Source organism: Oryzias latipes, chromosome 24, assembly GCF_002234675.1.
Source record: "Oryzias latipes chromosome 24, ASM223467v1".
NCBI classification, from domain to species: Eukaryota; Metazoa; Chordata; class Actinopteri; order Beloniformes; family Adrianichthyidae; genus Oryzias; species Oryzias latipes.
Genome location: NC_019882.2, coordinates 12,931,361 through 12,958,716, shown reverse-complemented (window position 1 = coordinate 12,958,716; position 27,356 = coordinate 12,931,361). Strand labels below are relative to the sequence as shown.

Genomic DNA, 27,356 nt, shown 5'->3' with positions numbered 1-27,356 from the left:
ACTCTTTTATGTTGTAGGTGACTCTAAAATCTGTCAATACGGTGTCATTTTTATGGCTTTAACCATAAATCTACATGTTAAAGCTCAGAGTTTTTGAGGTTTTCCTCTTATATGTTTTCAACTTTTTACTAATTTTAAATAAACTCACAAAAATGAGCTGCGATAAACATTTGAAAACATAAATGCAGGCTGGAAAAAACTTGCAATAATGTAAAAAAACGATTTAATCATCTTGAATCACCAAATATGAACACATTTCCTGAGTCAAGACGTGTTCAGGCAAACTGTGGTGAATGATGTAGTTAGAGGTCAACGACCTGCAAAACATCTCCGCGTTTCTTCATTTTCCCTCGTAATAATCCCGAAAAGACTTTCCTTTCTCCACTCCTTGGATTTTGGAAGCCCTGTCCTGTAAGGGGGTGGTATCTGAACGCCTCAGAGGGATTTTTTCAGCGTGTCGGGGCAGGACAGCTTCCTCATTTTCTCTCGCCTCAGTACTGATTCTGTGAGGAAACCTCTGAGCTGCTTCGATCCCCGTCCTCTGGAGCCGTTCTTTTTTTTCTCCCAACGCTACGATGGAGGATGAGAAAAGGAAATGAGAATGCCGGACAGCTGGGATTCACAGGGGAAAGCAGCAGAAGGGATCAGAGGTCCAATTGGGCCGCAGAAAGGTAACTTCTTAGCCTGCTTTTTTTCTTTTTCAAGGAGTCCTCAAATGTTTTATTTAAAAAAAACTAACATAAATACCTTAAATTTAGCTCTATAGACATTTCTTTAGCTTCATGACCTCCGATTGCTTAACTATAAATAAAACTGTTGATTTTTTTGTTCAAAAAATGTAAAATATGACAAGGTATTAAAGACAAATTAGCTAAATACGAACATTTTTCATGTTATAAGAACAGAATTTCCACTTTGTCTTATAACAGATGAGAGGAAAGCGACGCAAAAGAGAACCTTCACAAGATGGATAAACATTTTTCTGCAGAGAGTAAGGAATCTGTTTCATTCTTTTAAACTTTGTTTTGAAAAAAAGTTTTCAACAACCTTTTTTTTTTCACAAGCATGAAGCATCTCTTGAAGTGGGCGACCTTTTTGATGATATTCAGGATGGAAAAGTGCTCATGGTGCTTCTGGAGGAGCTGACGGGGTGCAAGCTAGTACGATCCACATCTTATTTTGGATTTCTTTTTTTTTAAATAGAATTTTATACATCAGACTTTCATTTCTAAACACATACGCACTCAACCTCTGATCTTCCACGGCAGTTTTACAGGTTTCGAACCCCCTCCCATCGCATTTTCAAACTGAACAACATTTCCAAGGCTCTGGCTTTCCTGGATGACAGACATGTGAGAATTTTTGAGCGCTATAAAAATGAAAATATGAACACCTTCACTTGTGTTTCTAGATTCCTAACCCATGTTTTCCAGGTGAAGCTGCTTGGCATCGATGCTTCCAGCGTCGCTGACGGCGTTCCCTCCGTTGTTCTCAGCCTCATTTGGAACATTATCCTGCATTTCCAGGTCAGACTTTGATTTTTCCCCAGTGGTTTTTGCTGTCTGTTTTCTTCTTACATGCTTTATAATTCAGGTAAAGAAGGTGACTGGAAGACTCCAGAGACGTTTGTCCTCCAGCCTGTCTTCCTTGTCATCTGAAAATGACCTCCAACCTTCGCCGGATGATGGCGGCTGCTATTCCTGCAACTCCCTTCCGAGGAAAAGTAGGAAGCCGGAACGAGAGCCAAAGTACCACGGCAAAACAATCAGGACGCTCCTGCAGTGGGTTCAGAAATGCACATCAAAGTGAGTCTGACCCCAAAGTGACCTTTGAAAGTTTTGTTGGTGTTAAAAATATTAATTATTATTATAATTATTGTCATAAATCTGCAGGTACGGTGTTGACGTCCATGACTTTGGGAGGAGCTGGAGGTCTGGTCTGGCTTTCCTAGCGTTGATCAAGTCCATAAACCCTGACTTGGTGGACCTGAGGGAGAGCTTGTCCAAACCGCCTGAAGAAAACCTTCAACAGGCCTTCACAGTAGCTCACCGCAGTTTGGATGTGCCGCCTCTGCTGGAGCCTGAAGGTAAACACCATCAGGAGCTCTGATGACAAGATGTGTGACGTTTGCATCTTCATTGGTCAGACAGTAGCTTAAATGGCTAACGGTTTGCCATCCTACCACAGATGTAACAGCCGACTGGCCGGATGAGCAGTCCATCATCACCTATGTTTCTATGTTCCTGGGACTTTGGTCAGACATGGATGAGGTGAGTTTTACTGTTTGACATATTAACATTGCACATTTGCGTAAAATTGCAGTTGTGAATCAGAGCGTGTGTATTTGTTAAACAGGTTATGTGCATTTCTGATTATTGAGACTGAATTAACTCCATATTATGCATGATTCTTAGAAAACACACTATGACATCACTTTAGAGCACCAATGAAATTATAAGCCAGGAATTTGCAATGTTGTGACCAAAGATTGTTTACACAAATGTTTCCTTAACGACTACTAAAAATGCTTTTCCAATATTTAAACCCAAGAACTTTTAGCTTTTTATCTTTACTATTTGTGTTGTTTCTTAGAATCAGACACCGGATACGGATGTTTTTGAGATTCCTAGCTTTGGATCAGTCCAGTCCAAAGAGACGATCGCAGAAGCCTCAAAAGCCCAAGCTCAGCTGCAAAGTTTTGAAAGAAGCAGCGAGCTGCAGCTGTGGAAGCGGTGGTCGAGGAAATCTTCTGGAACCTCTCCCGCCTCTGCCTCCTGCATCTCTCCTCTAAGAGCTCTGAAGCTGCCGAGTCCGCTAAACGCAAAAGCAGGCGATCAGGAGGTCCACATGTGGGTCAGCAAGGGTTTGGACTGGAGGGATGAAAGCCAGAGAGGGCATGAAAGTCCAGTTTCCTTTGGTTCAGAAGATGGGAGCCTGTCATCATTGGACTCTGATGAGGAGGACGCATACAGCTACATCCTAGACCTGAACGAAGAGGCTTTTCAACCATATAAGGTGCTGAAAAAGCAAGTGTCAAAAGTAGAGGAGGAAACAGTGGAGGAGATGAGAGAGGAGCTGAAACACATGGAAGCTGGAACTGTGAACGGCTTTCAGCCCAATCAGAACTTAGATTTCCACTCAGAATTTGAAGTTTGGGGTCATCTTGGGCTTCAAAGGAACTTTGAGTTGAACAAAAACCAAAAAAGTTTTACAGAAAGTAAAGACGAAGCGATGCTTTCAGTGGTCAACAAGAACACAGAGGAGACGGCTGTGGAAGATCGAGAGGGAGACTATCATGATGGAGAGAAGCAAAAGGAGGTGAAAACAAGCACAATGGATGCAAGAAGTACAAAATCCAAAGACAAAAGCTCAGAGAGGCTCGATGCTGCTGGAAGAAGTTCAGGAGATGGCTTTAAGGAGGAAGCAGAGGAGGAGGAAGCTCCTCTTCTGATGGATTCTCCTCCAGCCATGCGAAGGAGCACTGAACTGGAAATCAGGGGATTTAACGATCTGATCACAGCAATGGTTCAGTCTGGTGAGAGCCCCCTGGAAAAGCACCATGGAGACCCCTGTGATGGCAAAACAAGGTCGACCTCTGGGTTTGATGCAGCTTCACCAACACTCAGGTACTAATTCACAGCTGGGCAAAAGTGGGCCCACATCCTTTCATTTAAGCATCTGATTGGCCACTTTATAACCGGAATATTTTTGTACTACCTTAAAAATATCCAGAAAAAATAAGGATTAGTAAAAACGTGTTATAAAAGGTTCAATGCAAGAAGGGTTATTCTGACAACTAGGATGATAGCTGTTTAGTTCTCTTTCGAAGTCAATGGGAGTTTGGCTTGTTGGAGCCAGCGGGTACTTCCTGTCTGGAGGGGGGCGGGGTCACTCAGTCAGTCACTCAGTCCACTGCTCATCTACAGTCATTGGTTCCTACTGGGCCGTCAAATTCAGACCTGAGTTCAATTTCTCGGTCTGTGTCCCTTGTGTCAGTGTGAAACAAGAGCAGCAGCTCAGTCCACTTGCAAGTGAACCATGGTGCGGTTCAGTGCAGTGGAAACTTGGATGAACAGTAAAATAAAGAGTTGAAGGGAGATTTTCTGCACTATGGGACCCATAGTGTCATCTATACGGCACATCAAGCTAAAAAGCACATTAAGTGAGACAAAAGTTGAGGAGAAGCCCGTCAGCAAGTCAGACTTTATTAGCGTTCACATTAGCTTCAGAACTTGTTTGTAACATGTTACACCTTAGGCATGTTAGAAGCGTTAGCCAGGTTTGCATTTTCAAAATACCTGTAAAAATAGGGGCATTGCTTTTTTTTCCAGCAGTTTGAAGTATTTTTTTAACCTGATTTAATTTCCTCTCAAATGTCATAAAGCAAAGAAACTCTTTTTTAAAACAAAAAGTCTGACATCTTTAAACAGAACTGAGGTCTGGTTTTTATTTTTATTTTATTTTCACTTTTTATACCTGAACTTGAGGAGTGACCGTTTAATCTTCTGTGTTTCTGTGTTTTCAGCAGAGAGGACAGGCGCTCCCCTCACTCTTTAGCAGCCTCCTGTGGCCTAACCCCATTAGAGCTGGAAATGCTGCTGCTCCTCTGGATCCTCCTTTACTGCTTCTTCCTCCTGCCTCACATGAACCCCTGAGTCTCTCTGCTTCGTCACATTAGCCCACTTTCCACTAATGAGTCAAACGGGAAACTAGAGCTGGACTAAATCTGCTGGAGAATTTCCTTTTTCCTTCTTTTTTATTAATTATGTTTGTTTCTTGCTAAGTCTCAATGTAATTTTTTACTAATAAGATTGCTGTCCATTTAAATAAAACTGTACAGCTTTAATCCCTGCAATTTTATATGTTTTAAATGTCATAACAGGTAATTTGTGAGCTTGTTGTTTAGTCGACAGGCAAGCCACTGGTTGTGTGGTAAAGCTTCCCCCAAAAGTGCTCTCTTTCGGCCACATGGTGGCACCGCACCGCCACAGCCGGCTAGAGAAGCGCTCCCACGCCTGCTGAGAATCCCCACATGACCTGCTGTTTAATTAGAGGTTGAGATTAGGCTGATAATATTTAATAACGGCTTTGACATTTTGCCGACTCTCAGAGGGTTACTCCTGGCGCAGCATCGACACTGTTTCCATGTTTTTGTCTCACTTCTACCAGTCGATGGTGTGAACTGCTTTGAGCCGGCTTTCCTCAAGCTTCACTTTCTTAAACTAAATTTGCTTTTTGGAGGCCGTATGCACGTTTTGTTTGAATACTGGAGCCAAAAATCAGCGGAAAATAAAGAAGCAACCAGTTATGTAAGTGTTCGAGACCACAGCCTGTCCTCACTGTGCCACAGATGCACTTTGATTGCTGTTGGAATTCTAAGAACCTGAAAGCAGGCGGCCATTGTTTGCTCAAATCTCTGCCCAAAGGTCAAAAACTGAACCTCAGAGATCGATGCTCTTTCAACACAGCTGCCACCGCCCCCATAGGATCCCTCACCTCCCCTAAAAAGAAGCTCATCCTGTCTCCAGTGCTTCCGAACCTGGACAGGTGTGTCTTTACCTGGGACTAATCTGCATAGAACTGATTCTGACTCCAGGTTTTGACCTTTGAGTAAAACCTGCTCTTCTGAAGGGGCTCTGAACAACCAGCAGCATCATGGGCCTGAACTGAAGTCGTAGTAGTCAGAGCCACTTGAAGCGACTCCTCGCACTGGAAGCCTCCGTGTTCTCGCAGGAAGCCAAAGGACCAAAACTGCTCACTTCCTGTTTGAGGCTGCTTTCAAATTCAAATTGGAGCCAGATCAGTTCACACAGTAACCACTAGGGTGCCTGGTGCACAAGCAAAATACCATTTACAGCAATAAAAGAAACAAACATCAATGAACATGCTGTTTCTGCTTTTTACCTAACGGAAAATATTTGCATTTATAAGAACTTAGCTGTAAGCCAGTTCTTATATAATGATAACAATTCCCTTCAGATTTTGTTCACGTAACTGTGTTTTTTGTGCATGCATTTGTACGACTGTTGCAGGATTTTGTTCTTTAGCGTAACTGGATTTTAAAAGCTGACCCAGGAAATGTTTCGCTGCTTGTTTAAGCAGCTTAATGGAGGTTTCATGTTCTGTATGTGCTGAATACAGCAGAGATGCTGGATGTCATGTGACCAAATGCAAACGTTTACGATCACACGCTTAAGAACTGTTACAGAAACTGCATTTTTCTGCTTCTTTCTCTGTGTTTTGCCCTTGTGGTGGATCAGTTTATGTCGCGTCACTGACTTCAAAAGTGTTGTGTTTGACACAACAAACACGTGTTCTCCCTAACATGACACAGGTGGATAAAGGTGGAAAGATTTCATGTAATCCATGGACATCAGTGAAGATCACAAATCATTGAAGAAAAAAGGTTCAGCGGACTGTCTAGTGGGTCTAGATGACCCAACTCCCAATGTTAAAGTGCCTAGGATAGCACAAGGGTTAAAGTCCAGTTACCATAAGGAACAGAATCCATTGATAACATGAGACTCTTCAGATTTTTGCGCAACTGTGGAAAAGAAAACTGCTAACAAATTACTGTATTTTCTATAAGTCGTTGCAGCCAAAAAAATGTGAAACAAAGAACATTAAAAAAAGTCTCAATTTTGGGAATCATCCTGTTGATAACGTAGCACATTTAAGATTATTTAGTTACATGTAGCATAGACAGTGAATTGAACACGCATGCCAGCACAGCATGTTAACCTTTTAACACTGGAGCTTTTTACCGTAACTCTTCAACCGTTGATGCAGTGATGTAATTCCGGTGAAATATAAAGAGGAGAAAAGTGGCTTTAGGCTAAGATGCAAAAATATACATTCGTTAAGTGCTGCCTATGTCTGCGTCAGAACCAACTGATTCACTGATCGGGTAAACGGTCATGGATGTGCGGTATGTCAAAGAGCGTGTGTTATTGTTGTGTCTCCAGCAACAGCTCCGGTGTGAACAGTTATTCAGATAACTATAGCATAAAGCACATGCTAACAAGTCACCCAAAACTCTCGATATCATTTCATCATTTACTGAACTTGTCATTCACCGCTAAAGTTAGATGCAGCGAGGCTTTTTCGTCTTCATGGCCGTCTTCAGACTCTGCGTCTGTTTCAACTACTCCCGCCTCCCTGAATCCACTTTCTGCGGCGTATTTCAAATACCTGCAGTTTACAATCTGCGCAATTTAATTGTCTTTTTGGGATCTTTGTTTCTCAATTTACTGATAATGATGTAATGTTATGTTTTCTGTGGTACAGTCCTCTCTAGTGGTTGTCCGTGGGAAAACAACAAATTAGCTTTTTTTCTTTTGCATACGTAAGTCCCTGAGTATAATAATATAAATAATAATAATAATAATAATAGTAATTATTATTATTATAATAATAATAATAATTGTTACTTTATTTATCCCACAAATGGGATATTGTTCTCCGCATTTGACCCATCCCCTGGGGATAAGCCGCACCCTTAGCCAAACCGTGCAAAATAAATAAAAATAAAACATGACTTTTACTTTTACCAAATATGGTAATGAATTGGAAGAAACCAATAATGAGTCTCTGAAAGGACAACCATCTGCTCTGACTAGGTCAGGTTGGAGAGGACTAAAAAAAGATCCGGATTGTGACAAATAACACAATACAACAATCCCATTCTCATTAAAAATATTGTGTTTAGCTCTTCCTGTCTTATTCTTTAAAGGATCTTTAAGATCAGCTTGAAAACTGAACCTAAACTCATCATCCTTCTGACAAATAAAATTTAATTTAAAATACAAAAACAATTACTTTCATTGTAAATTCAGGAAAATCAACACAGTAGAAAACATCTTAACGTTTCAGAGTGAGATAAGAAAACCAAAACCCCAGTACTTTCTACTAAACTGTGAAACATTAAGTCTCTAAAAGAGGTTTTGATGGAAGAGGTGAGAAACAGAGAAACCTGACTTCATGTAATGGAAAAATCAAATACTTTCAAGCTATTTTGTGGAAATGATTCCCTATTGACCCCTCCCCAAACACAAAATGATTTAAAGTTAATTTCTGCTCTGTTCAGAGAAAAATAAAAAAAGGAAGTTTTATCGTCAGCAATTTATCCATGCGTATAAATCAGTTTTTGCTTTGCAAAACACACGTTTTTATTTTTTTTTTGCCATTACAGAAGCATTTTCCCTGCAGTCCTACTTTCCCATCTCTGAAACCAATTTCCTCTTTAAATATCTTTTTTATCATCTTACGCAATTATTGGAAAATTGCTTTGAAATAGTATCCCGGCTTTTTCATCAAACCACAAAAAAAAGGTTTATAAAAAAAGAGTGTCATATTTAACGCAGGGAGAATCAGCCACCCTTGAAGAGATAACGCATTGAAATTCACAGAGTAGATGATGAATAGAGAATAATTGGATGAAAAGGACAGCATATCTATCACAAGTCGCAAAAATAAAAGCCTATTAATCAGGAAGGCCCCGCTGATTCATGGCAAACATGCGACAACCCAAAGCAGCAAAGGGCCATGTGTGCAGAGGTGACACAACAGGCAAGGTTGGAGCTTCTCTTTCAGGGTTAATATGTTCATCTCAATTTAGAATGACCTCATCAATGAACTACTAAAAGCTATGTACAGTTATTGTAACTCATTGCTTATCTTTCAACCCTTAAATATAAAGTTGGGTAATTGCTGCATCTGCCAACCTGCACTATAACTTCTAGGATATATGCTTCAAAAAACAGACTGACACACAACTGTTAGTTTCTATTTTTCACATTTAATATGTTTTTATTGAGTCGTAGTTAATATTAAAACAAAAATACAGAAAGGAATGTTTTATTCTGGACATTTTCGCTGCTGCAGACATTTTAGTAAAAAAAAGTGTCCATATTTTGTTCTATTTTCAAAGTGTTCCCAGTGTTCTTTTCATTATGATTGTCGTTTTTTTATGTGTTGTTAGGACATAGTTTCTGCAGAGCGGCAGGAGTTCATTACAAATACACCTCAGAGTTGTGGTGGGACTTTTACGCAGTGTAAGCTTCCCTTCATTTCCCATCATCCCTTTGATAATTATTATTTCTAAATCTTTGAAGAAAATCTGGTTTGTGATTATTTTCTGTCAGCAGCTTAGCATTTCTTTTTTCTTTTGCCTATTTCATGCTAACTTATAATAATAATAATAATACATTTTATTTAAAAGCCCCTTTCAAAACACCCAAGGTCACCGTACAAAGTTAGAGGTAAAACACAATAAAATCACAACATGTTAAAAACAATAAATAAATTGGATTCCTTAGTAAATTCAGCTGACAGAAAATGTGAAATTGTGTTCCGGAAATGCAAGCTTAAACGGATTTAAAGATCAAAAAGGAGTCAGTGTTACGGAGCTCATAATGAGACAGAAGCACAACTGAACAAGTGTAGTACAAAATAAAAGATCATTATGATACATTTATTACTTTAAATTTTACATTTATATAAAAAATCAGCTTTGTCATTATTTTCAGTCAGTTAGGGTCTCAGATGCCAAAATTCAGTTAATTGTCATTGTTTTAATTTACTTCTTTTCTGTAGCGCTTGCCTACATTGTACCTTCAGTTTATCCCAAATTTTTAGTCACATTTCTATTTATTCTATATTTATTCTGTTTATTAGTACTTTTTTGTACTAATCTTTGTCAATTTTACCCAACATTTAAAAAAAAACACATAAAATTTACGTTTTTATTTATACATTAACATGTAGTTATTAAAGGTCACATATAGTTTAAAAAATGGGTGTTTGCGGCAGTTTGGTACAATGGGATGAATGCAGATTATTTAATTATTTTGGAATTTTTCAAATGCAAAACCATTTAAAGGCTAATTTCTAAAAAACTCTTGTCTTTAGATAATAGGATAGTGATACTGAAATACATTGAAACAAAAGATATTCCGACAATGATTGTAGTAAAAACAGTTTTTTCCACAATTCCACATTAGCTATGGATTTGTGGGTAGTCATGACCAAACGATAAATCTGCATGGAAGCAAAGATAAAGGAAAAAAACCCACACATTAAAGCTGACAATATGTTCATTCTGAACTTCTTTGTGACTCTAAACTACTTTGTTGAAGTATTTCATACACTGAAACCAGACACATGATGCAACACAAATCATTTGTGCATTATTTTTGAGCAGCCCATTATCTCACTGCTGAGTAAATCATCTTGCTTTAGTGCAGAGCTGAGGAATTTCACAGAGAAGAGGGACTGGTCGTGGTTAATGTTTGACCCGTATCAATCGTTTCTTTGAGCTCCTATATAAACGGTAAACTTCTGTGGGGCTTTTTGCAGCAGAAAGTGGACAGTAAAGGTAAGCCTTCAGATTTGTTTAATGTTTGAAAAGAAGGTATGAAACAAAATGACACAATAAAATACAAAATGCTTATATTGATTCACAGTCTTTTTAGTTTTAAAATGTTAAGGATTTGTGGTACATCCCATTAAAAATACTGCTTGCTTTCCTAAGACTGGCGTCTTTCTTTGCACAGGCTGTGAAGATGCGGGGTCTTTTTCTTAGTTGTGCTTTGACAGCCCTGCTGCTGGCAGCAGCTTGGGCAGACCACCACCATGGACACAGCCACGACGGCGAACTGACCTGCCACAAATTGGCCCCTCCAAATGCTGACTTTGCCTTCGCCCTCTACAAAAACTTCAATGCCAAGACTGCTGCTGGACAGAACATCTTCTTCTCCTCTCTTGGCATTGCCACCGCCTTGTCCATGCTGTCCACAGGGGCGCGTGGCGACACACACAGCCAGCTGTTCTCCACCTTGGGCTACAGCGCCTTCAGTCAGGAACAGGTCAACGAAGCGTACGAGCATCTCTTTCACATGCTTGGCCATAGCCAACAAGACCAGCAGTTGGATGTGGGCAACACCGCAGCGGTGCGCTCTGGTTTTACTCCACTGGAGTCATTCCTAAAAGGTATCAAGAAGCACTTCTCCGGTGAAGTTTTTAATGTTGACTTCAGTAAACCCCAGGAGGCCACAGCTGAGCTCAACAAGCACATTGCCAGTAAAACCAACGACAAAATCAAAGACATGGTAAAGGACCTGGACCCTGAGACGGCCATGGTTCTGATCAACTATGTGTACTTCAGAGGTAAAGGCCCTTTTTAAGAACATTTTCCATTGTGATTGAACCAGATTCCAACAAATGTATTACTGTCGTCTCCTACAGGACAGTGGGAAAAACCATTTGATGCAAATTTAACAACCAAGGCGGATTTCTATGTAGACGAGAACACCAAAGTTGAGGTGGACATGATGAAAAAAACAGGCCGTTTTGACCATTACGACGACAATGAAAACCACACTACCGTCGTTGTCCTGCCCTACAAGGGAAACACCTCCATGATGATTCTTCTACCCAATGAGGGTAAGATGAAACAGATGGAGGACTTTATTGACAAGGACAAGATCTGGCACTGGCACAACTCACTCTTCAAGAAGTAAGTGACCTCCCTTCGTTCTTCCATCCTTTTTTGCTCATCTCATAGAATCCTAATCGGCATTTTTGTGTTTCCCCCAGTAACGTGAACTTCTACATGCCAAAGTTCTCCATCTCTGTTCCCACATCTTTGGATGACACTCTAAAAGAAATGGGAGTGACAAATGCTTTTGGTGACAAGGCGGATTTCTCTGGCATGTCCAGTGAAGTCATGCTCAAGCTCTCAAGGGTATGGCAAAAATGACCGCTTGTAGTCTACCAAGACCTTATTTTCTTGAACCAATTCCTATTTACTGTGAGCTGTTGTTTGTTTTTTCTTTCCTGTAGGCATCCCACCAGGCTGTGCTGAGTGTGGATGAAACTGGAACAGAGGCAGCAGCGGGCACCACTATGGAAATCATGCCGATGAGCATGCCGGAGACCGTGATGCTCAACAGGCCCTTCGTCGTCCTCATCTTGGAGCACTCAACGAGGAGCGTCCTCTTCATGGGCAAGATAAACAACCCCGCTGCTGTGTAAAGGTGCCCAGGCGGCGTCTAGTATCCGCGGGTACTCACGGCGGTCAGCTCGCCAAAGGCAGGCAGTTTACCTCAATGTCTACAGTGACGTAAAAAAAAACACAAAAAACTGAAACAACCAAATAGACAACAAATACCATCCATTGATTAATCCACCAGTGAAGTTTATTACTGTTTACATATACTAGTATAGGTTTTTCTTACTGTTTTCAGTGATAGAAATAGTCAAATTCTATTTTGGACAGTTTGTAAAGTATCAGTCCACAATGTTAATGTACTATAGCTGATGTATGAGGACTGCATCTCCCATGAAATAAAATAAACTTTCATGAAGGACGTGACCTGTGTATTTATTGCATTTCATTGTGATTTTGGATCATATAAAAAAAAACAATTTACCAGAGAGAAAACTGTTTTTTTTCCCCCTTTATCTTTATTTCCATACAGATTTATCGTTTGCTGTTTGCCTAATTTTGCCAACTAACAAGCAACATGAAGCAGCATGAAGCACGGACAGTGTACCCTTTGTGTGCATGTTGTGTTTGTTGGAAAAGCTTGTAATAAGATGGGATGTTCTCCTCTAAGGCAATAATCTACACAACCTACCTAATTACATGTGAATTATAAGGATTTAATCCTGATCACACGGTAAAAGCAGACTGTTGTGTAATTTAAAAGACACTTTTCCTAAAGTTTGCATTTTCCCTAAAGTTCTGTGAATGTCAACCCTATTTAGTGGATATCAGCTCTTTTTACTTTTGTCATCAGAGGGGGAAAAGGTTGGGAAATTTGCTCCATGGTGTGTTTGTATTGTTCCTTCTGGACCAGAATGACTCCAGCTCTAGAAATCAGCAGAGGGCCTTTGTCCTCCACAAAACCTTCAAAGTCGACTTATCTTCAGGACATCTCTGTGCCCTCACTGTCTGCAGGGTTCATGTGGGGACACTGATGTCTGGCTATGTTCCAGCATGAACTCCGTTAAGTAGACAAAGGTCAGGGATGCCTGCAAGCATCTTTTGAGCAAAGGAGAGGAGCAGCTGGACTTTGGCAAACATTTGGCCCAACGATGTTTCATTAATCTCACACAAACCTTCCAAAATTTATGGAGATACGACTGCAGACATTTAGTCAAGGGATTTGTAATTCCTGGTGACCTTATTAGTATGACAGGTACTATAAAAAGGGATCAATATCTACAGGAAACATTCAGCAACAGAATTCTCGATTTAAATACGCACTGAAATTGTGTGAATCTTTTCAAGCCATATAGTGAGTAGACATTGTCACAATTCTACTGAATCTTTACAGTTTGTGTGTCAAAGTTTTAGTGTTTTATGGTGTTTTGGAGTTTCTTTATGAAACAGGACAGTATGAAAAGTTTTTAAATAAATAAGCAAAACAACAATTGTTAATACAAAGCTCAGGTTGGAAGGCTTCATCCTTGTTATTTGCCCCAAAGAGGCCATTTTCATCACTGTTTCTCCTCAATAATAAGATTCCTGAGTAACCATATTGGTGAACAGATTTGTTAGGCAACCTTTTTGTCCAGCGGAGCAGCATGGAGTGTGTGTGCAACCCCAAGGCCGTCGGCCTCATACGACTTGTCCTTTGACTTGTCAATAGAAAGGTCAATTGACTTCATTTTTTTTCTTTTTATTTTTTTTACACAATCGGTACACATACACTTTGTCTCCCTCTCCAGCACCCACACACTTCTGCACAGAACATGAGTAAGCTGTGTCTGAGTCAGGGAGCTGAGTGGGAAGCTCTTCAGAAGCGCTGAAAGACTCAATCTGTCCAGACTGCCCAACAAGGTCAGCGGCAGGTGGCGACTCCATGCGCGTCTCCTTTTCAAACTTGTGTTGGACGCTAATCTGGTGTCACGTGTCGCAACAGTTAATTACCAAACAGCCAGTTTTACTAACGTGTGAGTGTAGTGAAACGAGCCGTTCCTCAGTGTCACACAACAAAGCCACAGCGTTTCTTCATGTGTTCAGATGAGTCATGTTTTCACTCTTCCTTTGTAGCAGAACATGTGGAGTTCAGCTCATGTGTCACACTTAGATTATTGATGTTTGCCATATTGCATCACATTTTTTATTCTAGAAGCAATAAAGACCTCTAGTATTTTTATTTTTCTTCTGTCATCCAACAAGCATGGGCTTGTCTTGTACTAAAGTGGAAAACCCAAGTATGTCTGACTAATCCTCCACCTTAGTGTTTTTAGAGAAAGCAAGTGAAAGAAATGATCCATATGGAAAGGACTTTTTCTATTTTCCATTGAAATTAGTTGTGATCCACATGGAAACTAACATTGGGAACTGCTCACATCTTTTCTGAAGGTCTTAGCATAAGCGAAGCTTCTTTGCAGCAAACATAAGATACATTACTGCAGTGTTTGTCAACCACTGTGCCACAGTACACAAGTGAGTCGTGAGAGATCGTCAGTTGTGTCATGGGAAATTATGAATTGGTCTAAAAAACATTTACAATTGACTGGATATCTGCTTTTTGCTCATACAAACAGGTCTATGTTTTACACCGATTGAGTAGAAACATGAAAGATCATAAAGCCACGGACACATCAGCCGTTTGACACGCGTACAAGAACCCCCGTGGTCTTCACACTGAACAAACAGGGAGGGACTTCTTCTTCTTCTACTGTTTACTAGTGCATGTCCACCACTTACAGTTGAATGAGGCTTGATACAAAATGTCAAAGCAGTGCATATCTCACAAATCTTTCTTTAGGCTTTCTATTCACAGCTTTATTCTGATATATGAAAGACTTCCATGTCCTAAAAACTGCATAATTAATTTCTACCCCATGATCAATTTTCAAATGGTTGGTACTACCGTGAATTAAAAGGGTTGCCATCCTTACGTCACTACTAAATCCGAATCCCTGATTGGTCAAAGTCAAACCTGGTCTAACTTGCAACGCATTTTGTACATAGAGACCGAAAAGGATCGTAAAATCTTGCGAAGCTACGCGCGAACGGTTTGAAAGCGTTGCTGAGGGTGGTTTGAACGTGGCTAGCCAGAGATAATTCTGTCTGTCAGACTTTATTCACTTTTTTCTTTCTGTTTATTTGATTTTTATTCAAGGCACTTTGACAGGAAATGATTATATTATTATTATAGACTACAGAGTTTCTACATTTTTGGTTGGTGATTTTTTTGTGATTCTTTTCCTGAAAAAAGTGACTCTTGGCTCAAAAAAGGTTCAAATACTGCATTAGAGATGCAAATGTTTGGAATACAATCCATGTAGATGAGCGAATAAGAAACAGTTTATAAAAAAAAAGACTGGAAAATCGGTTTGGTTCTTGGCCCTTCGATGCGTGTTTTTGTGCAACGGCCCACATCGTCCTGCATTGTTGGTCATGTCTGAATGGAAAAGTGCAGACACACAGATTCAATGCATAACACAGTTTATGTCTGAACGGGATATTACAAAACACATTTTTAAAAAGCTTATAAAGACACAGATAAAAAGAAAATATAACCCATTTATCATTTTCAGCATATTTAGCAAACACCTATAATTATAACTCAATAAACAAAACAATGGGGCAAGGATTCACTTTGCATATGAAAAGTGAGGAAATGCACAGCTTGGCTGCTTAGTGAAAAGAACTTGATTAAGTTTGTTTGATTAGTTATTGTTAAAGAATTCTTAATTTAAAATGAAGCTCTGCAAAGATCTGCTGGGTTACTCACAGTCCTCCCTCATGTAAAAACTCCATCATTCTCTGCTTTAACTCCTCTTCCTGTTGAAAATCAAACCAAGAAAGGATGTGACACATGGCGAAGCCAGCATCTATAATACATTTTTTTCTTCATAAAATTCTGAAGATGCTTTTTAAGTCTGTTGCTCTCACACGAATGGATGCAAGTGAAAGAAACAGGAAACCCAAAAATGTGACGAGTTCACCAATTCTTTTTTTCACATTACAAATGCGTGACAGAGCAGTCGCTGCTTTGATTCAACAGGGTGGAAGTACTAAATAAATTCAATTTTCTCACATGTCATATGGTTATAATACTGTGTTATGTTATAAATGCATATATTTTCATAGTGTACTATAAATAATATAAATTAATTTTAAAACACAACTAAATTTCTTATTAAAATGTCTTAGAATGATCTAAAAACTGTAATAAATGAATGACAGCATTAAAAGAAACCATCAAATGTTGAAACTCTTAAATAATTTTAGTGCTGGGAAACAGGCAGGAAAAAAAACTGTCACAGAGTGGAGGCTGATTGAGGAATGAGCAAGGAGACATGAGAAATCATGCAGCGATGAGATTCTCCACATTATCTCCTCCAAAATTTAACATATGCTTGACAGCTACAGCTGATCAAAAGAAATCATATATTCTCATGCTTTTGGAAAAGAGAAAATTGCTCATATCTGGTTGAAAAATAATAAGAGTGACAGACTTTTTTTTCAATATAAATATTTATTGTTGCAGCTAGCTCATTGGCCTCATCATTTGGGTTTATAATTTCGTTTTTCTTTGTGTTTTTTCAGCAAAACTAAAACCGCTGATTTCAATTCCATTTCTATTTTATTAAAACCTGCTGTTTATTTAGAAGCTTGACAATAGAATTAGCAAGGAAAAGCTAAAAACCACTAAAGTATTTTACAGTATTATAAAACAAAATTTTGAAGGCTTATGTAAAGAAAATCAATTTAAAAAAAAAAGGCGTGTTCAAATGGTGACAAAAAAAAGATACAAACATTTTGGGATTAAAAAGATGCTATAAGACAAGGAAATGAAAAAATACGGGTGTTTCTAAAAGATTTATTTCTTGTTTGAAAATGAAAAGTTTGGTAAAAACGTCAGCTTACTGACAACCTAGTTTTCTTTCTTTTAACAAAATTAACTTCCTATTTTTGATAGATTGTTTCAACTCAGTTTTTAAAAAACACTTGAGTAATTATTTCCTAATTTTTTAATTAAAGCTTAAAAACATTGAATTTGTTTACCAATAAAGTTCTCCAGGTCAAATAACAGGAACAAGCCAGTAGGTGTCACTGTTGTGTCACAGAATAGAACAGTACGTCTTCTCACTGTTTTTCATTTAATGCTAATCTCATCAGAATTTGTAATTTAGACCAGAAAAAAAAAGAAAAAGAAAAGGCTCCTCCATTCATTGGTCTACTTTACACATCAAAGTCAAAGGAGCCAAATGCTCGGAAGGTCGTGGAGAAGCTCACTCTTCTATCATCTGTTCTCATCTGTGTGCTCAGACTGAGCCAGCAAAAACACCTTGAAGAGAGAAAGTATCTAAAAACAGAGGGACATTAATATTACAACACAGAAAAATCTTTCAAGGGAAAGTCGGTCCCGGCTTTGCATCCAAAAAACAAAAAAACTCTGTGTTTTTAAAACAAAGATATAGAACAAGTCCAGACAGCAGAGCTGCTTTAAGGATCTATTTCAAGGTGTATTTTTGTTCATGCAGCCAGGAGGACAATGATCCTTTAAGAACAAGAGCCAGCGATTTGCCAATACGCCACAGTCAATGATTAAATCCACTGAGTAAACAGCAACACAGCGGAGCCACATCCACTTAACATACTGAACAAGTGGCTGTTAAACGTGCATCAAAGCTAGCAAAAAGGGGACAGGCTGACAGAGGAAGGCCTCCGATGCATTAAAGATGTTTAAAAAGGTGATTGTATTTTTGTTTTTTTGTTCATGTCTTCTTTTTCTTCACATACTGTGGTGTAAACAGACAGATCTGACACCTTTTTCATGTGGAGGCCTCTGCTTCTGTGTGGTGACGTCTTATTACAGTTAAGTCACGCTGACAGCCCAAAGCGCATCCCTCACCCTTCATGGCGACCTGAGCGCCAGTGCCCACACGCAGAAACACATGCATACAGCTGCTCCATCCTTGAAGCCGAAGCGGCCGGCCTGCTTGTTGGGTTCGCCGTTCGACACCGTGACCCCAAATTCCCCAGTCCGTCTCCGGCGCTGATGAGTGGGATTAGACGCTGGGAGTTTCAGAGCAAAACCAGCTGTGCTGGAAGATTGACTGACTCTTCACCGCATCAATCCAGGTCACGGCGAAGACGGCGGGATGCGTTTCATTATTGTTTCCGTGTCACATCCCAGCGAGGCTTCAGAAGCTTGATCCACGTGTTCACAGCTGGTGTTCCACCTGGAGCTTTAAAGCAGCGCAGTCACAGCGCCAGATTTAATGAGCAGTAAAGCAGCTGCTGGCCTCTTCTCTGCTTTTATTTTGGTTTGAGTTTCATATTAACTTTTGTTTTCTGTAATTTCCCTATCAGTTTCTGCCCTTAGGGTCCATCCATGGTCTCAAATAAAATAAACAAATAATTATCTCCTAAAGAAGACGTGCAGATGATATTTTTGAGAAAAACTACTTAATTTACTTTGCCTTCACCCTCAGGGATTTCAACACGGCTTCCTAGTTCCTTTCCATTCCAGTATTTATTTATTCCCCATTTAGTTTCTGTTTTTTACAAATGAGTTTTTAGGGCCAACATAAAAGGAGAAAAATAAACAGAAATATGACAATAAATTCGTAGAATTATGTCATAAAGTCACATTTTCAGGAGGCATATTGTGAAAGAATACAATTTTAAAAATAGGTCATACAGTTATAAAAAAAAGAAACCTTTTACAAAATAAGGTAGTGTAGCACAACTACAATCAAGAAGTCGTACAATTTCCCCCAAACAGTTGACGGGAATAAAGTCGTCCAATTATGAAAACAAAGTTGTACAACTGAAAAAAAGTCCATAATTTATGCGAATGAAGTTGTTCAATCCTAAGAAAAAAGTCGTAAATTTGGAAATTATTTTTCTTAACAACTATGAATAAAAAAGTGCAACACGTTATGTGTAAATTGTGGTAAAACGATGAAAAAAAAGTCATAGAACTGTGAATTCTTTCAGACAATCTACAAAGACAGTTATATAATTATACGAAAAAGCTCGTACAACAAGGAAAAACAACTCCAACAATTTATAAAAATAAAAGTTTATTCTAATTTACAACTTATTTATTTTTTATTTAAAAAACATGGCTTTGTAAATCATAAATTTATGATGTAATTGTTACTAAATGTGACTTTTTCTAGAGTTTTTTCTCAGAATTTTACAGCTTTATTTTTTCTTTTTTTTCTTCTTTTTTTTCTTTAACTTGTCCTGTCCAACAGCTGGGCAGGAAGATGAGAGCTAAGGGCCTCTTGTGTTGGACATATTTTACTTTAACAAGAGGGGTTATTAATCTTCATACAAACCAGAGGTATGTCTGAATAAACCCCTTTTGTAACTTTATTAATTTCAATCATGTTTGAAAATCTTGGGTGTTGGACCGGACGGAAAAGGAAAGAAGGGAAGAAGAGAGAGGGATGTTAGAGAGAGGGGGGGGGGGGGGGGGTTAAGAGGGTGATAATAGGAGGGGGGGGGGGTAAGACCATGAAGCAGCATAAAGCAGCAAGTTTACTGGTTGTTTATCATTACGGTAAGGTTCAAATGTAGTACAAAATGGGCGGGGCCTGTTCACACACACTCTGAAATGTCCACATGTCAACATGTACACAAAACCGATAGTGTTCACACACGCATACTTATGCTTTTAAACCAACTAGTGTGAAATATTTCAGTCATTCAATCATGCAAACTATTAGTGAAAAGGTGACACCTGTGCTCAGGTGAGTGTTTATGTTTTTCTAAAATGGACGGCGGAATGTGAAAAGAAGGAAGGAGAATGCCCAGCCATCCCCACACCCAGACCCTCGCCGCAGCAGCAGCGGCAGCCGGAACCCCCAACGCCACACGGCAGCAGGCAGCTTTATTTTTTATTTCTGTCATAATTTTTCTCTTTTTTTCAACTTTTCCCCCCACATTTTCCCAATTTTTTTGTGTTTCTTTCAAGTTAAAATTCCCTTTTTCCAGTTTGTTCTTTTTATCTGTCCTGTCAAAGGACTTTCATTTCATTTTAATAACCCTTTTTTGACAAATCTCGTGTTAAAAACCTTCCTCATGTTTTCATTAGTTTTTCTTCTTTTCCATTTTAGTTTATATCTTTTTGTTTGTCCCTTTAATGCCAACTAACAAAACTAGTTAAAAAAAAAACTTCAATAATATTTGATCTCTAAACCTTTAGAATAGACTGACTAATTGACAAAGCCTTCCATCTTCAACTTTAAAAACCAAGTCCAGATGACAACCTTTGAACCTACTACTATGATGGAATCTACCTGGATGAATGAGAGTCTTCATAAACCTTTAGAATGAAATTGTAAATTGCATCCATCAAGAATATTTAATAGAGAATGTTTCTGTTAAACAACAGCACTGACTCTTTGATGCCAAAAGCTAGTGGTTACTTAGTGAAGGTTCACGGCAACAGTTTTAATTTCAAAAGAGCTTCAGTGCTGAGCAATAGTTATTATTTCATTCTTTAACACTCGTCAGCACCTAAATAACACAGGGTCTTTGACCAATTGTAACACTTCGACCAATCAACGTAATTTGGCTGATACAGAGATACAGATCTCTGACACAGAGAAAAGCGGCGTAAACATTTCACTACTAAAGTGTTGCATATCCGCACAGTCTCCACTTTGGTATCTGTGGGAATTATGTTAATTGCGTAAACGGTTGAAGTGTTACTGTTGTCGAAAGCATGTCAGCAACACCGGAGCTGAAGCTGTGGTCGACCATCTGGGTTCATGAAGGTTAGCGTCAGGTAGAGCAGGTGAAAGGGAAGATGTTTAGAAATGATTTGGAGAAATTAGAAGAGAAAAGGGGAATTGAGTCTGATAAAATGGCAGACCTGGAGGTTTATTTCCTCTGGTGTAAATGGAAGAATGCGCAGCATCTCTCCTGCCTAAACAGCGCAGTGATCCAGGTTTAGATTTCTGTTTTTTTGTGGTTGTTTCTGCCTCCCCTGAACCTTCTTTTATATTAAACACAGACAACAGGATGGGAGCACTTTGAAACCAGCCAACGCCTCGTTTCCAGCCCACTTCTTCCTGGGAGGCGGTGACATGATGAATAGACAAAAACGATTCTGTTCCCAGGGCTTAGGGTGGACTATAATCAAGATGAATGCTTGTTTTAGATCGGCCACTCTGTCAGAAAGTCAGAGCCGGAGTCGAGATTGTGGTGGAATTGCTGATAAAGATAGACTGGCACAGAGAGGAGGAGAAAATCGATGCATTGTCTATTATGTCCAGTGCTTATGAATAAAACGTTGCCAAAAGGAAGTGAAGGCTGCAAAAGCTTTTTCTGTTTTCAGCTTGATGCAATGATCACTTTAATACTCACTCTGCTGGTCTTCTACTGTTGACTCAGAGCTTAATATGTTTCCTTCCGCAAGAATTCAACAAACCCATATTACTGAAGCTGCTGATATTATTACTCTACTTATCACTCAATGTATGACAATGCACAAATCCATTCATCCGTTCATCCACCCATACATCCATCAATAAACCTATCAGATCCATTGTTACATCCAACCATCCATCAAATCTATCCTTCTATCCACTCAGCAATGCATCTTTTAAAACCATCCATGAGATTCACCCATCAGATTAATTGATTCCTTCATTCAATCAGTTCATTAATCCATTAATACACCCACCCATCTAATAAATTCATCTATCCATTCATTGAGGCATCCATCCTTTAATTAATCTATGAATTCATTCACCCATCTATCGTTACATCTATTAAATCCATTCATCCACTCATCTGTCCATCAGATTCATTCATTTATTCTTATCAATTAATTAATCCCTTTATACATCCACTCATGCATCATGTCACTCCTTCATCTATCCATCAAACCAATTCATGCATTGATCTGTCTTTCATACATACATTTATCCACTCATCCTTTAATTAATCTATTAATTCAGTCACCAATATATCCGTCAATTCATTCATTCACTCATCTATTAAAATAATTTGATTCACTCATCCATCCACCCATCTATCTGATACTTTTAGATAAACTGAACTGTTTGGTTTTTAAGTTTACTGATTCTAGTTGAGCTTCTTGACTTGTTTTCAACTTCACCCAACCTGAGACTCAACTTGAACAAAGAGACTTGTTCTATATTTTTACACCTTGGTGGTGAGAGTTTGTAAATTGTGAAATGTATTTTTTATTCCTGTGTGATTTAAAAACATGTCTTAAACACTGAAACCTGATTCAGTTGAGAGCCCTTCTATCAATATGTCAGCTGACCCAACACAGTACATGAATACAAATGTCTCCTGCTGGTAAATCAATCATCTCGCGGCTTCACCTGATCCCCGATGTTGCCGTCTCCGGGGACGGCAGACAGGAGTCAAGCCATGGTGTGTCCTTGTTAAAGGGCTCTTTGCGGTTTATGCGTCCGCTGGCACGGCCAACCACAGCCCAGGGATTTACAGCAGCTCATTACGGAGCCATCATAAAACCCTCATGTTAGCAAATGTTAACGCGTGTGATTTATACATAAACGTCATCGCCATGCTGCAGTTAAAAGGTCCGCTAATGACGGGAGGACAATGGGGAAAGCAGGTGGCTGAAAGACGGACAGAAGGGCGAAGACGCCGGATGGGTGGATGATGGTGGAGGTATGAAAATGTACGGTGAAGGCTGCAGATCGCAGGTGGCATCTGAAACCAATGGATTCTGAGCAGATCTTATTTGGCCACACGCTTTTGTGTCAGTTTGTGGCTGCTGCTGATTATTTACTGTGTCACACTGATGCATCTGTCATACCTGAGATAAATGAAAGCCACACACACCCACCCACCCACCCTCGTTTCTCTCCTCGGGAGGTGACACACTTCCACATCAAAGCTGAGATGTGTCTTATTAGTGCAGCTGAGGGGAACCAATGATTTTTTTTTTTTTTTTGCTCTCTTACTCGCTTTCAATTCCTATTCTGCTGATAGAATCAAGTTAATATCAAGATGAAGTGTGATTCATCAAAGCATACAAAACACGGCATACTCGCCGTCCTCCGCCTCTTAGAAGAGCCGCAGCTCCTGATTAAAGCCAAATGACTGAGTTTCCTTGCTTAAGAAAAAGAAAATGCAATCCACTCACTGTGGAGGGTTTACTTCACAACGCAAAAGCCTTAGCTTTTCTCAAAAAAACAACAGTGCGCCTTTCAATCCAGAGCCCATTATACATGAATTCATTCTGGTTGCCGCATGGGAAACCAGGGTTCGATTCCCAGGGGGCTTGATGAGCTTCATCTAGTGTGGTTCCTTGGGCAAGACCATTCGTGCTACTTCCTAACTATGTGGCCACAAGGGGGCCCACATCTGGACCTGTGCCGGTCCCCAGCCTGGATTAAATACAGGATTGTGTCTGATTGTGGCACTCTGTCGTAATGTTACATGGTAGAAAACCATGGTAGTGGTAGACCCTGAAATGGCCCTCATCAAGAGCTAATGACCGTGGACCTCAAGGCAATCAGTCACAGGAGAGAGAGACAGTGGGAAATTGACTTATGCACACAGAAAGGTACACGCAAGAGTTACAAAACCAATATTCTTAAAGAAGTGTTTGAAAACAAAAACTGTGACCATATTTAAGCTACAGTGAATAAGCAGGGGAACAAATCTGTGCTTCTTAGAGTGTACCTTGCTCCCCACTGATAATCCAGCAAAGGCAAGAGGACCGGCACCCCACACCCCAGAGCTGGCGGCAAATAACGCAGCAGTTAGACCAAGACCTGGGAACAACCACCCCCACGTGCACCGGACCCCCACCACGCATATGGAGCTGGAGGACTAGACCGGGCAGCCTCCCGGCCAAGGAGTAAGAGGAACAGAGAAGGACGCAGAGCCAGAGCCCCTGCCAGGGCAGGGACCCACCCCACCTGCAGGCGCTCCAGGCCCAGACCCAATGCCCCCACCACATTAGACTTATGCCCAGATGAGTGGCACGCCACCGTCCAGGAATCCTGAGCCCCCCACCCCCATCTTACTTAATGCGCCTTTTGTAATGTAGGTTCAAATATAGTCTATTTATAGTGCAGACATTACAGTAAATCCTTCTTCTTTTGGAATTTGATTTAAATGAGGGTTTGTTTGTGTAAAGGGTTTAACCCTTTAACACCAAAGCTTTGGCTCTGCAACCGTTTATGCAATTAACGTAACTCGAGCGGATTCTGAAGCAGAGAAAAGCAGCCTAATGTACAATACTTTACAGTTGTAAAGAGCTTACAAAATCAAAATCAATCAGCCATTTCAGACAGTTCATTTAGGTTAATAGCAAAAACAGTTGAAGAGTTACAGAATGTCAAAGAATGTGTGTTATCTATGTGTCAACAGCAACATAGTTGCTAGACTTCCATGTGGCAAATGGGTGTTTGCAAAACCAATAACCTCCCTTTAAATCAGCTCATGTGATTATTTTGACAGGAAAACAACACAAGTGGCAGTCAGCACATTTTGTAAGGGCATCTGTTTCTACATTTTACAATACAAATAATTGATCGTAGTTCAGTTGGCATCTTCTTCCTAAAGGAAACTGTTTAGTTGCTTCCTACGAACCCAGTAGCAGTTCAAAGGAGCTGAAAGCCTCCATTTGGGGAGCTGTTGTGTGCTCTTTCTTTGCAGATTCTCTCAGCCAAGCAGCTCCACTCTAAACACTTATATCAGCGTTCTATAAAAAATTCCAGCTTGGTTTAGCTTTTAGCCACACCTGGTTTCCCCACTCCGTGATAGAGTTGACTCCTTTTTAGTTATTTATTAATCTCAACTTAAAAATAAGACAAAAAAAGTCTTCTAAGTGAATGCACACCAGTACTTTTTCTAAATTCATTCCACATTGACAGAAAAAAAAAGAAATTTGTGCTCTCTGAATGATTATATTTATCCAACCAAGAGTTCTAAAAGCAGTTCAATCAAGGCAACAGCATTTTGATTTTGCAGAAGGACTGCACTGCATGGAGCTGCTGATCTTACTGTGCGGGTGCATTAGCGACAAACTGGTTCTGGATGTTGGTCTGACCTGTAGGGTCGGGTATTTGACTTAACAGTGTATTATTTTTATGAAGGGAACTTTGACAAAAAACACACTTTGCATCATCCTTTTATCGCTTTCCACCTTGATTTAACCCTGGAGAGCCCACGGGTCAAATTTTGGATTGCTTTTTATGACTAGCAGCAGTCCTGATTATTTTTGCATCTCTCCTTCTTCCTGCACCGTCCATCTATCCATTTTTAGAACACACAAAATCCCTTTTGGGGCCATGGGGTTGCTGGTGCCTTTTCCAGCTACTATTGAGCAAAAGTGGGCTGCACCCCGGACAGGTTGCAAGTCTATTGCACACATTCAAACACACACTTAAGGGCAATTTAGAGTCACCACTTAACCTATGAAGTATGATTTTGGACTGTGGGAGGAAGCCGGAGTGTCAGGAGAAAACAGATGCATGAGAAGAATATAAATTCCACGCATGAAGGACCCAGCTGGGAGTTCTAACTTTCTTGCTGTGAGGCGCGAACGCTAACCACTACAACACCGTGCAGCTTATTGTGCCTTTACCCCCACTACATACTTGAAAACTCACCAAAATTTGCACACACCTACTGTCTGGTGAAAATGAAATTTTGACATTGTGAACGACCCGTCCCCAAAAAATGATGACATCACCACAGGCGAAAACATGAAAAAAAAAGAAAAGAATCCAGGGTTAAAAAAATATTTCAAAATGTATTAATGACAACATAACTGATATGTTGGGGATATTCAAAGAAAGTTTTAAAATTATGGGACAGCCACAGGACCATCAGCTTGGTGGCCATTTTGTGACAAAGTGTGAAATTTAATAATTTTTCACATTTTCCCACAATATTGGAAACAAAAAATTCACACCACTAGCCGAAGTCTACAACCACAACTTTGACCTCGGGAGGAGGTTGCCATCTTGAATGAAAAAAAAAAAAAAAAAATCACCTCTATGGGACTTTCATCTATCTTCTCCCAATGTCTTGAGCACCATTGGGAAGCTACTTGAGAAAAGAAATGTTGGAGTTAAAAGTTGCAGTTTTTGAACATTGTAATTGTCGCAAAAGTGGGGTTCCTCTGTTGCTCACACATGTTTTACTAAATTATTTAGAAAATTGAATACATGAATCCCTGGCTCAAGTGGAACAAAACAAGAGATATGATATGACTATTAGGAATGTCGGCATGGTTAACAAAAACAAAACCCATCGCAATTGCTAAGGAAAACCAGAAATATGCTTTTGTGAATTCTTAAAATTATGCTAGATCTCCCAGGTGATCAAAAAAAAAAAAAAGAAAGGTTGCTTTAGAGATGAAACAAACAAAAAAGCCACCATTGAAAAAGGGTATTTTTGTCATGAGTGTGTCACATGCAGCTCTGGTCAGAGGGTGGCAGGGGCAGATGTGGAGAGTGAGAGGATGTGTGGCCGCCGCTTAAACAGTGAGGGCGGGTCAAAAAGAAGCAGCAAGGGTGGGAAGAACCTACAACCATGCAATGCTGCTTAACCCTTGTGCTGTCTTAGATGACCCCACCCTAACATTGACGTGTTCTCCCTACCATGACAAAGGTGGATAAAGGTGGAAAGATTTCATGTAATCCATGGACACAAGTGAAGATCACAAATCACTGAAGAAAAAAGGTTCAGAGCACTGTCTAGTGGGTCTAGATGACCCAACTCCCAATGTTAAAGTACCTAGGATAGCACAAGGGCTACTTTTGTTTTGTTGAGTTTATCTTTTCTCTATTTTAGTTTTTAATTTTTTTCTATTCTTTTTTATTGGATCGCTGTTATTTGCTCTTACCCCAAATTGAAAAAAATTGATAAATACATTGTCAAATTAATTTTAAAAGCCTTGATGAAAATTATAATTGGGTTTTCCAGGGTTATGCAGGATGGCAGCCGCAGTGGAAAAGTTTTCTTTTTGTCTTTGTTTGTTTTGGCAAAATGTGAGTCAAAGGTTAAGCCGGAGATTTTCCCGCCTTGTGTCTGCCACCAAAAAGCTTTATAAATCCAAATCTTGACCGCTGACACATCCACATCACATCCTGCCATATTTCTGCACAGCCTTCATATCAGTGGGAAACTCCTTCAAGCCCCATTCCTATTATAAATAGATCAATAATAGAAATCTAGACAGACAAAAACACAACTTTTAGCTCCTGTTGTCAGGGAAACCATGAACATCCATCTCAATTTGCTTGTAAACAGCCGTAAAATGTTGACCATCGGCTGTCTAATTAGAGCCCAACACACCACAGAGCTCTCGCTGGTGTTTTATTCTTCTGCCGTGCTCGTTTCTCTT

The 27,356-nt window shown here is 39.7% G+C and overlaps 2 protein-coding genes across 3 annotated transcripts; both read left to right on the top strand.

Moving 5' to 3' along the window:
• The first annotated feature begins 196 nt into the window (after positions 1 to 196).
• LOC101159063 (spectrin beta chain, erythrocytic) lies at positions 197 to 5,880 on the top strand. Of its 2 annotated transcripts, none has more exons than XM_020714766.2 (10): positions 197 to 671; positions 930 to 991; positions 1,065 to 1,160; positions 1,269 to 1,352; positions 1,434 to 1,526; positions 1,594 to 1,805; positions 1,893 to 2,086; positions 2,188 to 2,270; positions 2,593 to 3,626; positions 4,529 to 5,880. In XM_020714766.2, the coding sequence occupies exons 1-10, from the start codon at positions 596 to 598 to the stop codon at positions 4,653 to 4,655; spliced, it is 2,061 nt and encodes a 686-aa protein (XP_020570425.1). In that variant the 5' UTR covers positions 197 to 595; the 3' UTR covers positions 4,656 to 5,880. The 2 variants fall into 2 exon arrangements, with proteins under 2 accessions (XP_020570425.1, XP_004083858.2); XM_004083810.4 differs by having other exon boundaries at positions 198 to 671; positions 4,526 to 5,880.
• A 4,368-nt stretch (positions 5,881 to 10,248) lies between these two features.
• LOC101158815 (alpha-1-antitrypsin homolog) lies at positions 10,249 to 12,368 on the top strand. Its single transcript, XM_011491746.3, has 5 exons — positions 10,249 to 10,375; positions 10,554 to 11,166; positions 11,245 to 11,515; positions 11,596 to 11,743; positions 11,842 to 12,368. Exons 2-5 carry the CDS (start codon positions 10,563 to 10,565, stop codon positions 12,031 to 12,033), a joined length of 1,215 nt encoding a protein of 404 aa, XP_011490048.1. The 5' UTR covers positions 10,249 to 10,375; positions 10,554 to 10,562; the 3' UTR covers positions 12,034 to 12,368.
• Positions 12,369 to 27,356: the final 14,988 nt, after the last annotated feature.

Excerpts from the sequence above, each read along its gene's own strand:
- LOC101158815 (XM_011491746.3), top strand. The coding sequence starts at position 10,563 with ATGCGGGGTCTTTTTCTTAGTTGTGCTTTGACAGCCCTGCTGCTGGCA. Across the intron at positions 11,167-11,244 it reads CAACTATGTGTACTTCAGAG|GACAGTGGGAAAAACCATTT; the intron begins GTAAAGGCCCTT and ends CGTCTCCTACAG. Across the intron at positions 11,744-11,841 it reads TCATGCTCAAGCTCTCAAGG|GCATCCCACCAGGCTGTGCT; the intron begins GTATGGCAAAAA and ends TCTTTCCTGTAG.
- LOC101159063 (XM_004083810.4), top strand. The coding sequence starts at position 596 with ATGAGAATGCCGGACAGCTGGGATTCACAGGGGAAAGCAGCAGAAGGG. Across the intron at positions 1,527-1,593 it reads ACATTATCCTGCATTTCCAG|GTAAAGAAGGTGACTGGAAG; the intron begins GTCAGACTTTGA and ends TTTATAATTCAG. Across the intron at positions 2,087-2,187 it reads GCCTCTGCTGGAGCCTGAAG|ATGTAACAGCCGACTGGCCG; the intron begins GTAAACACCATC and ends ATCCTACCACAG.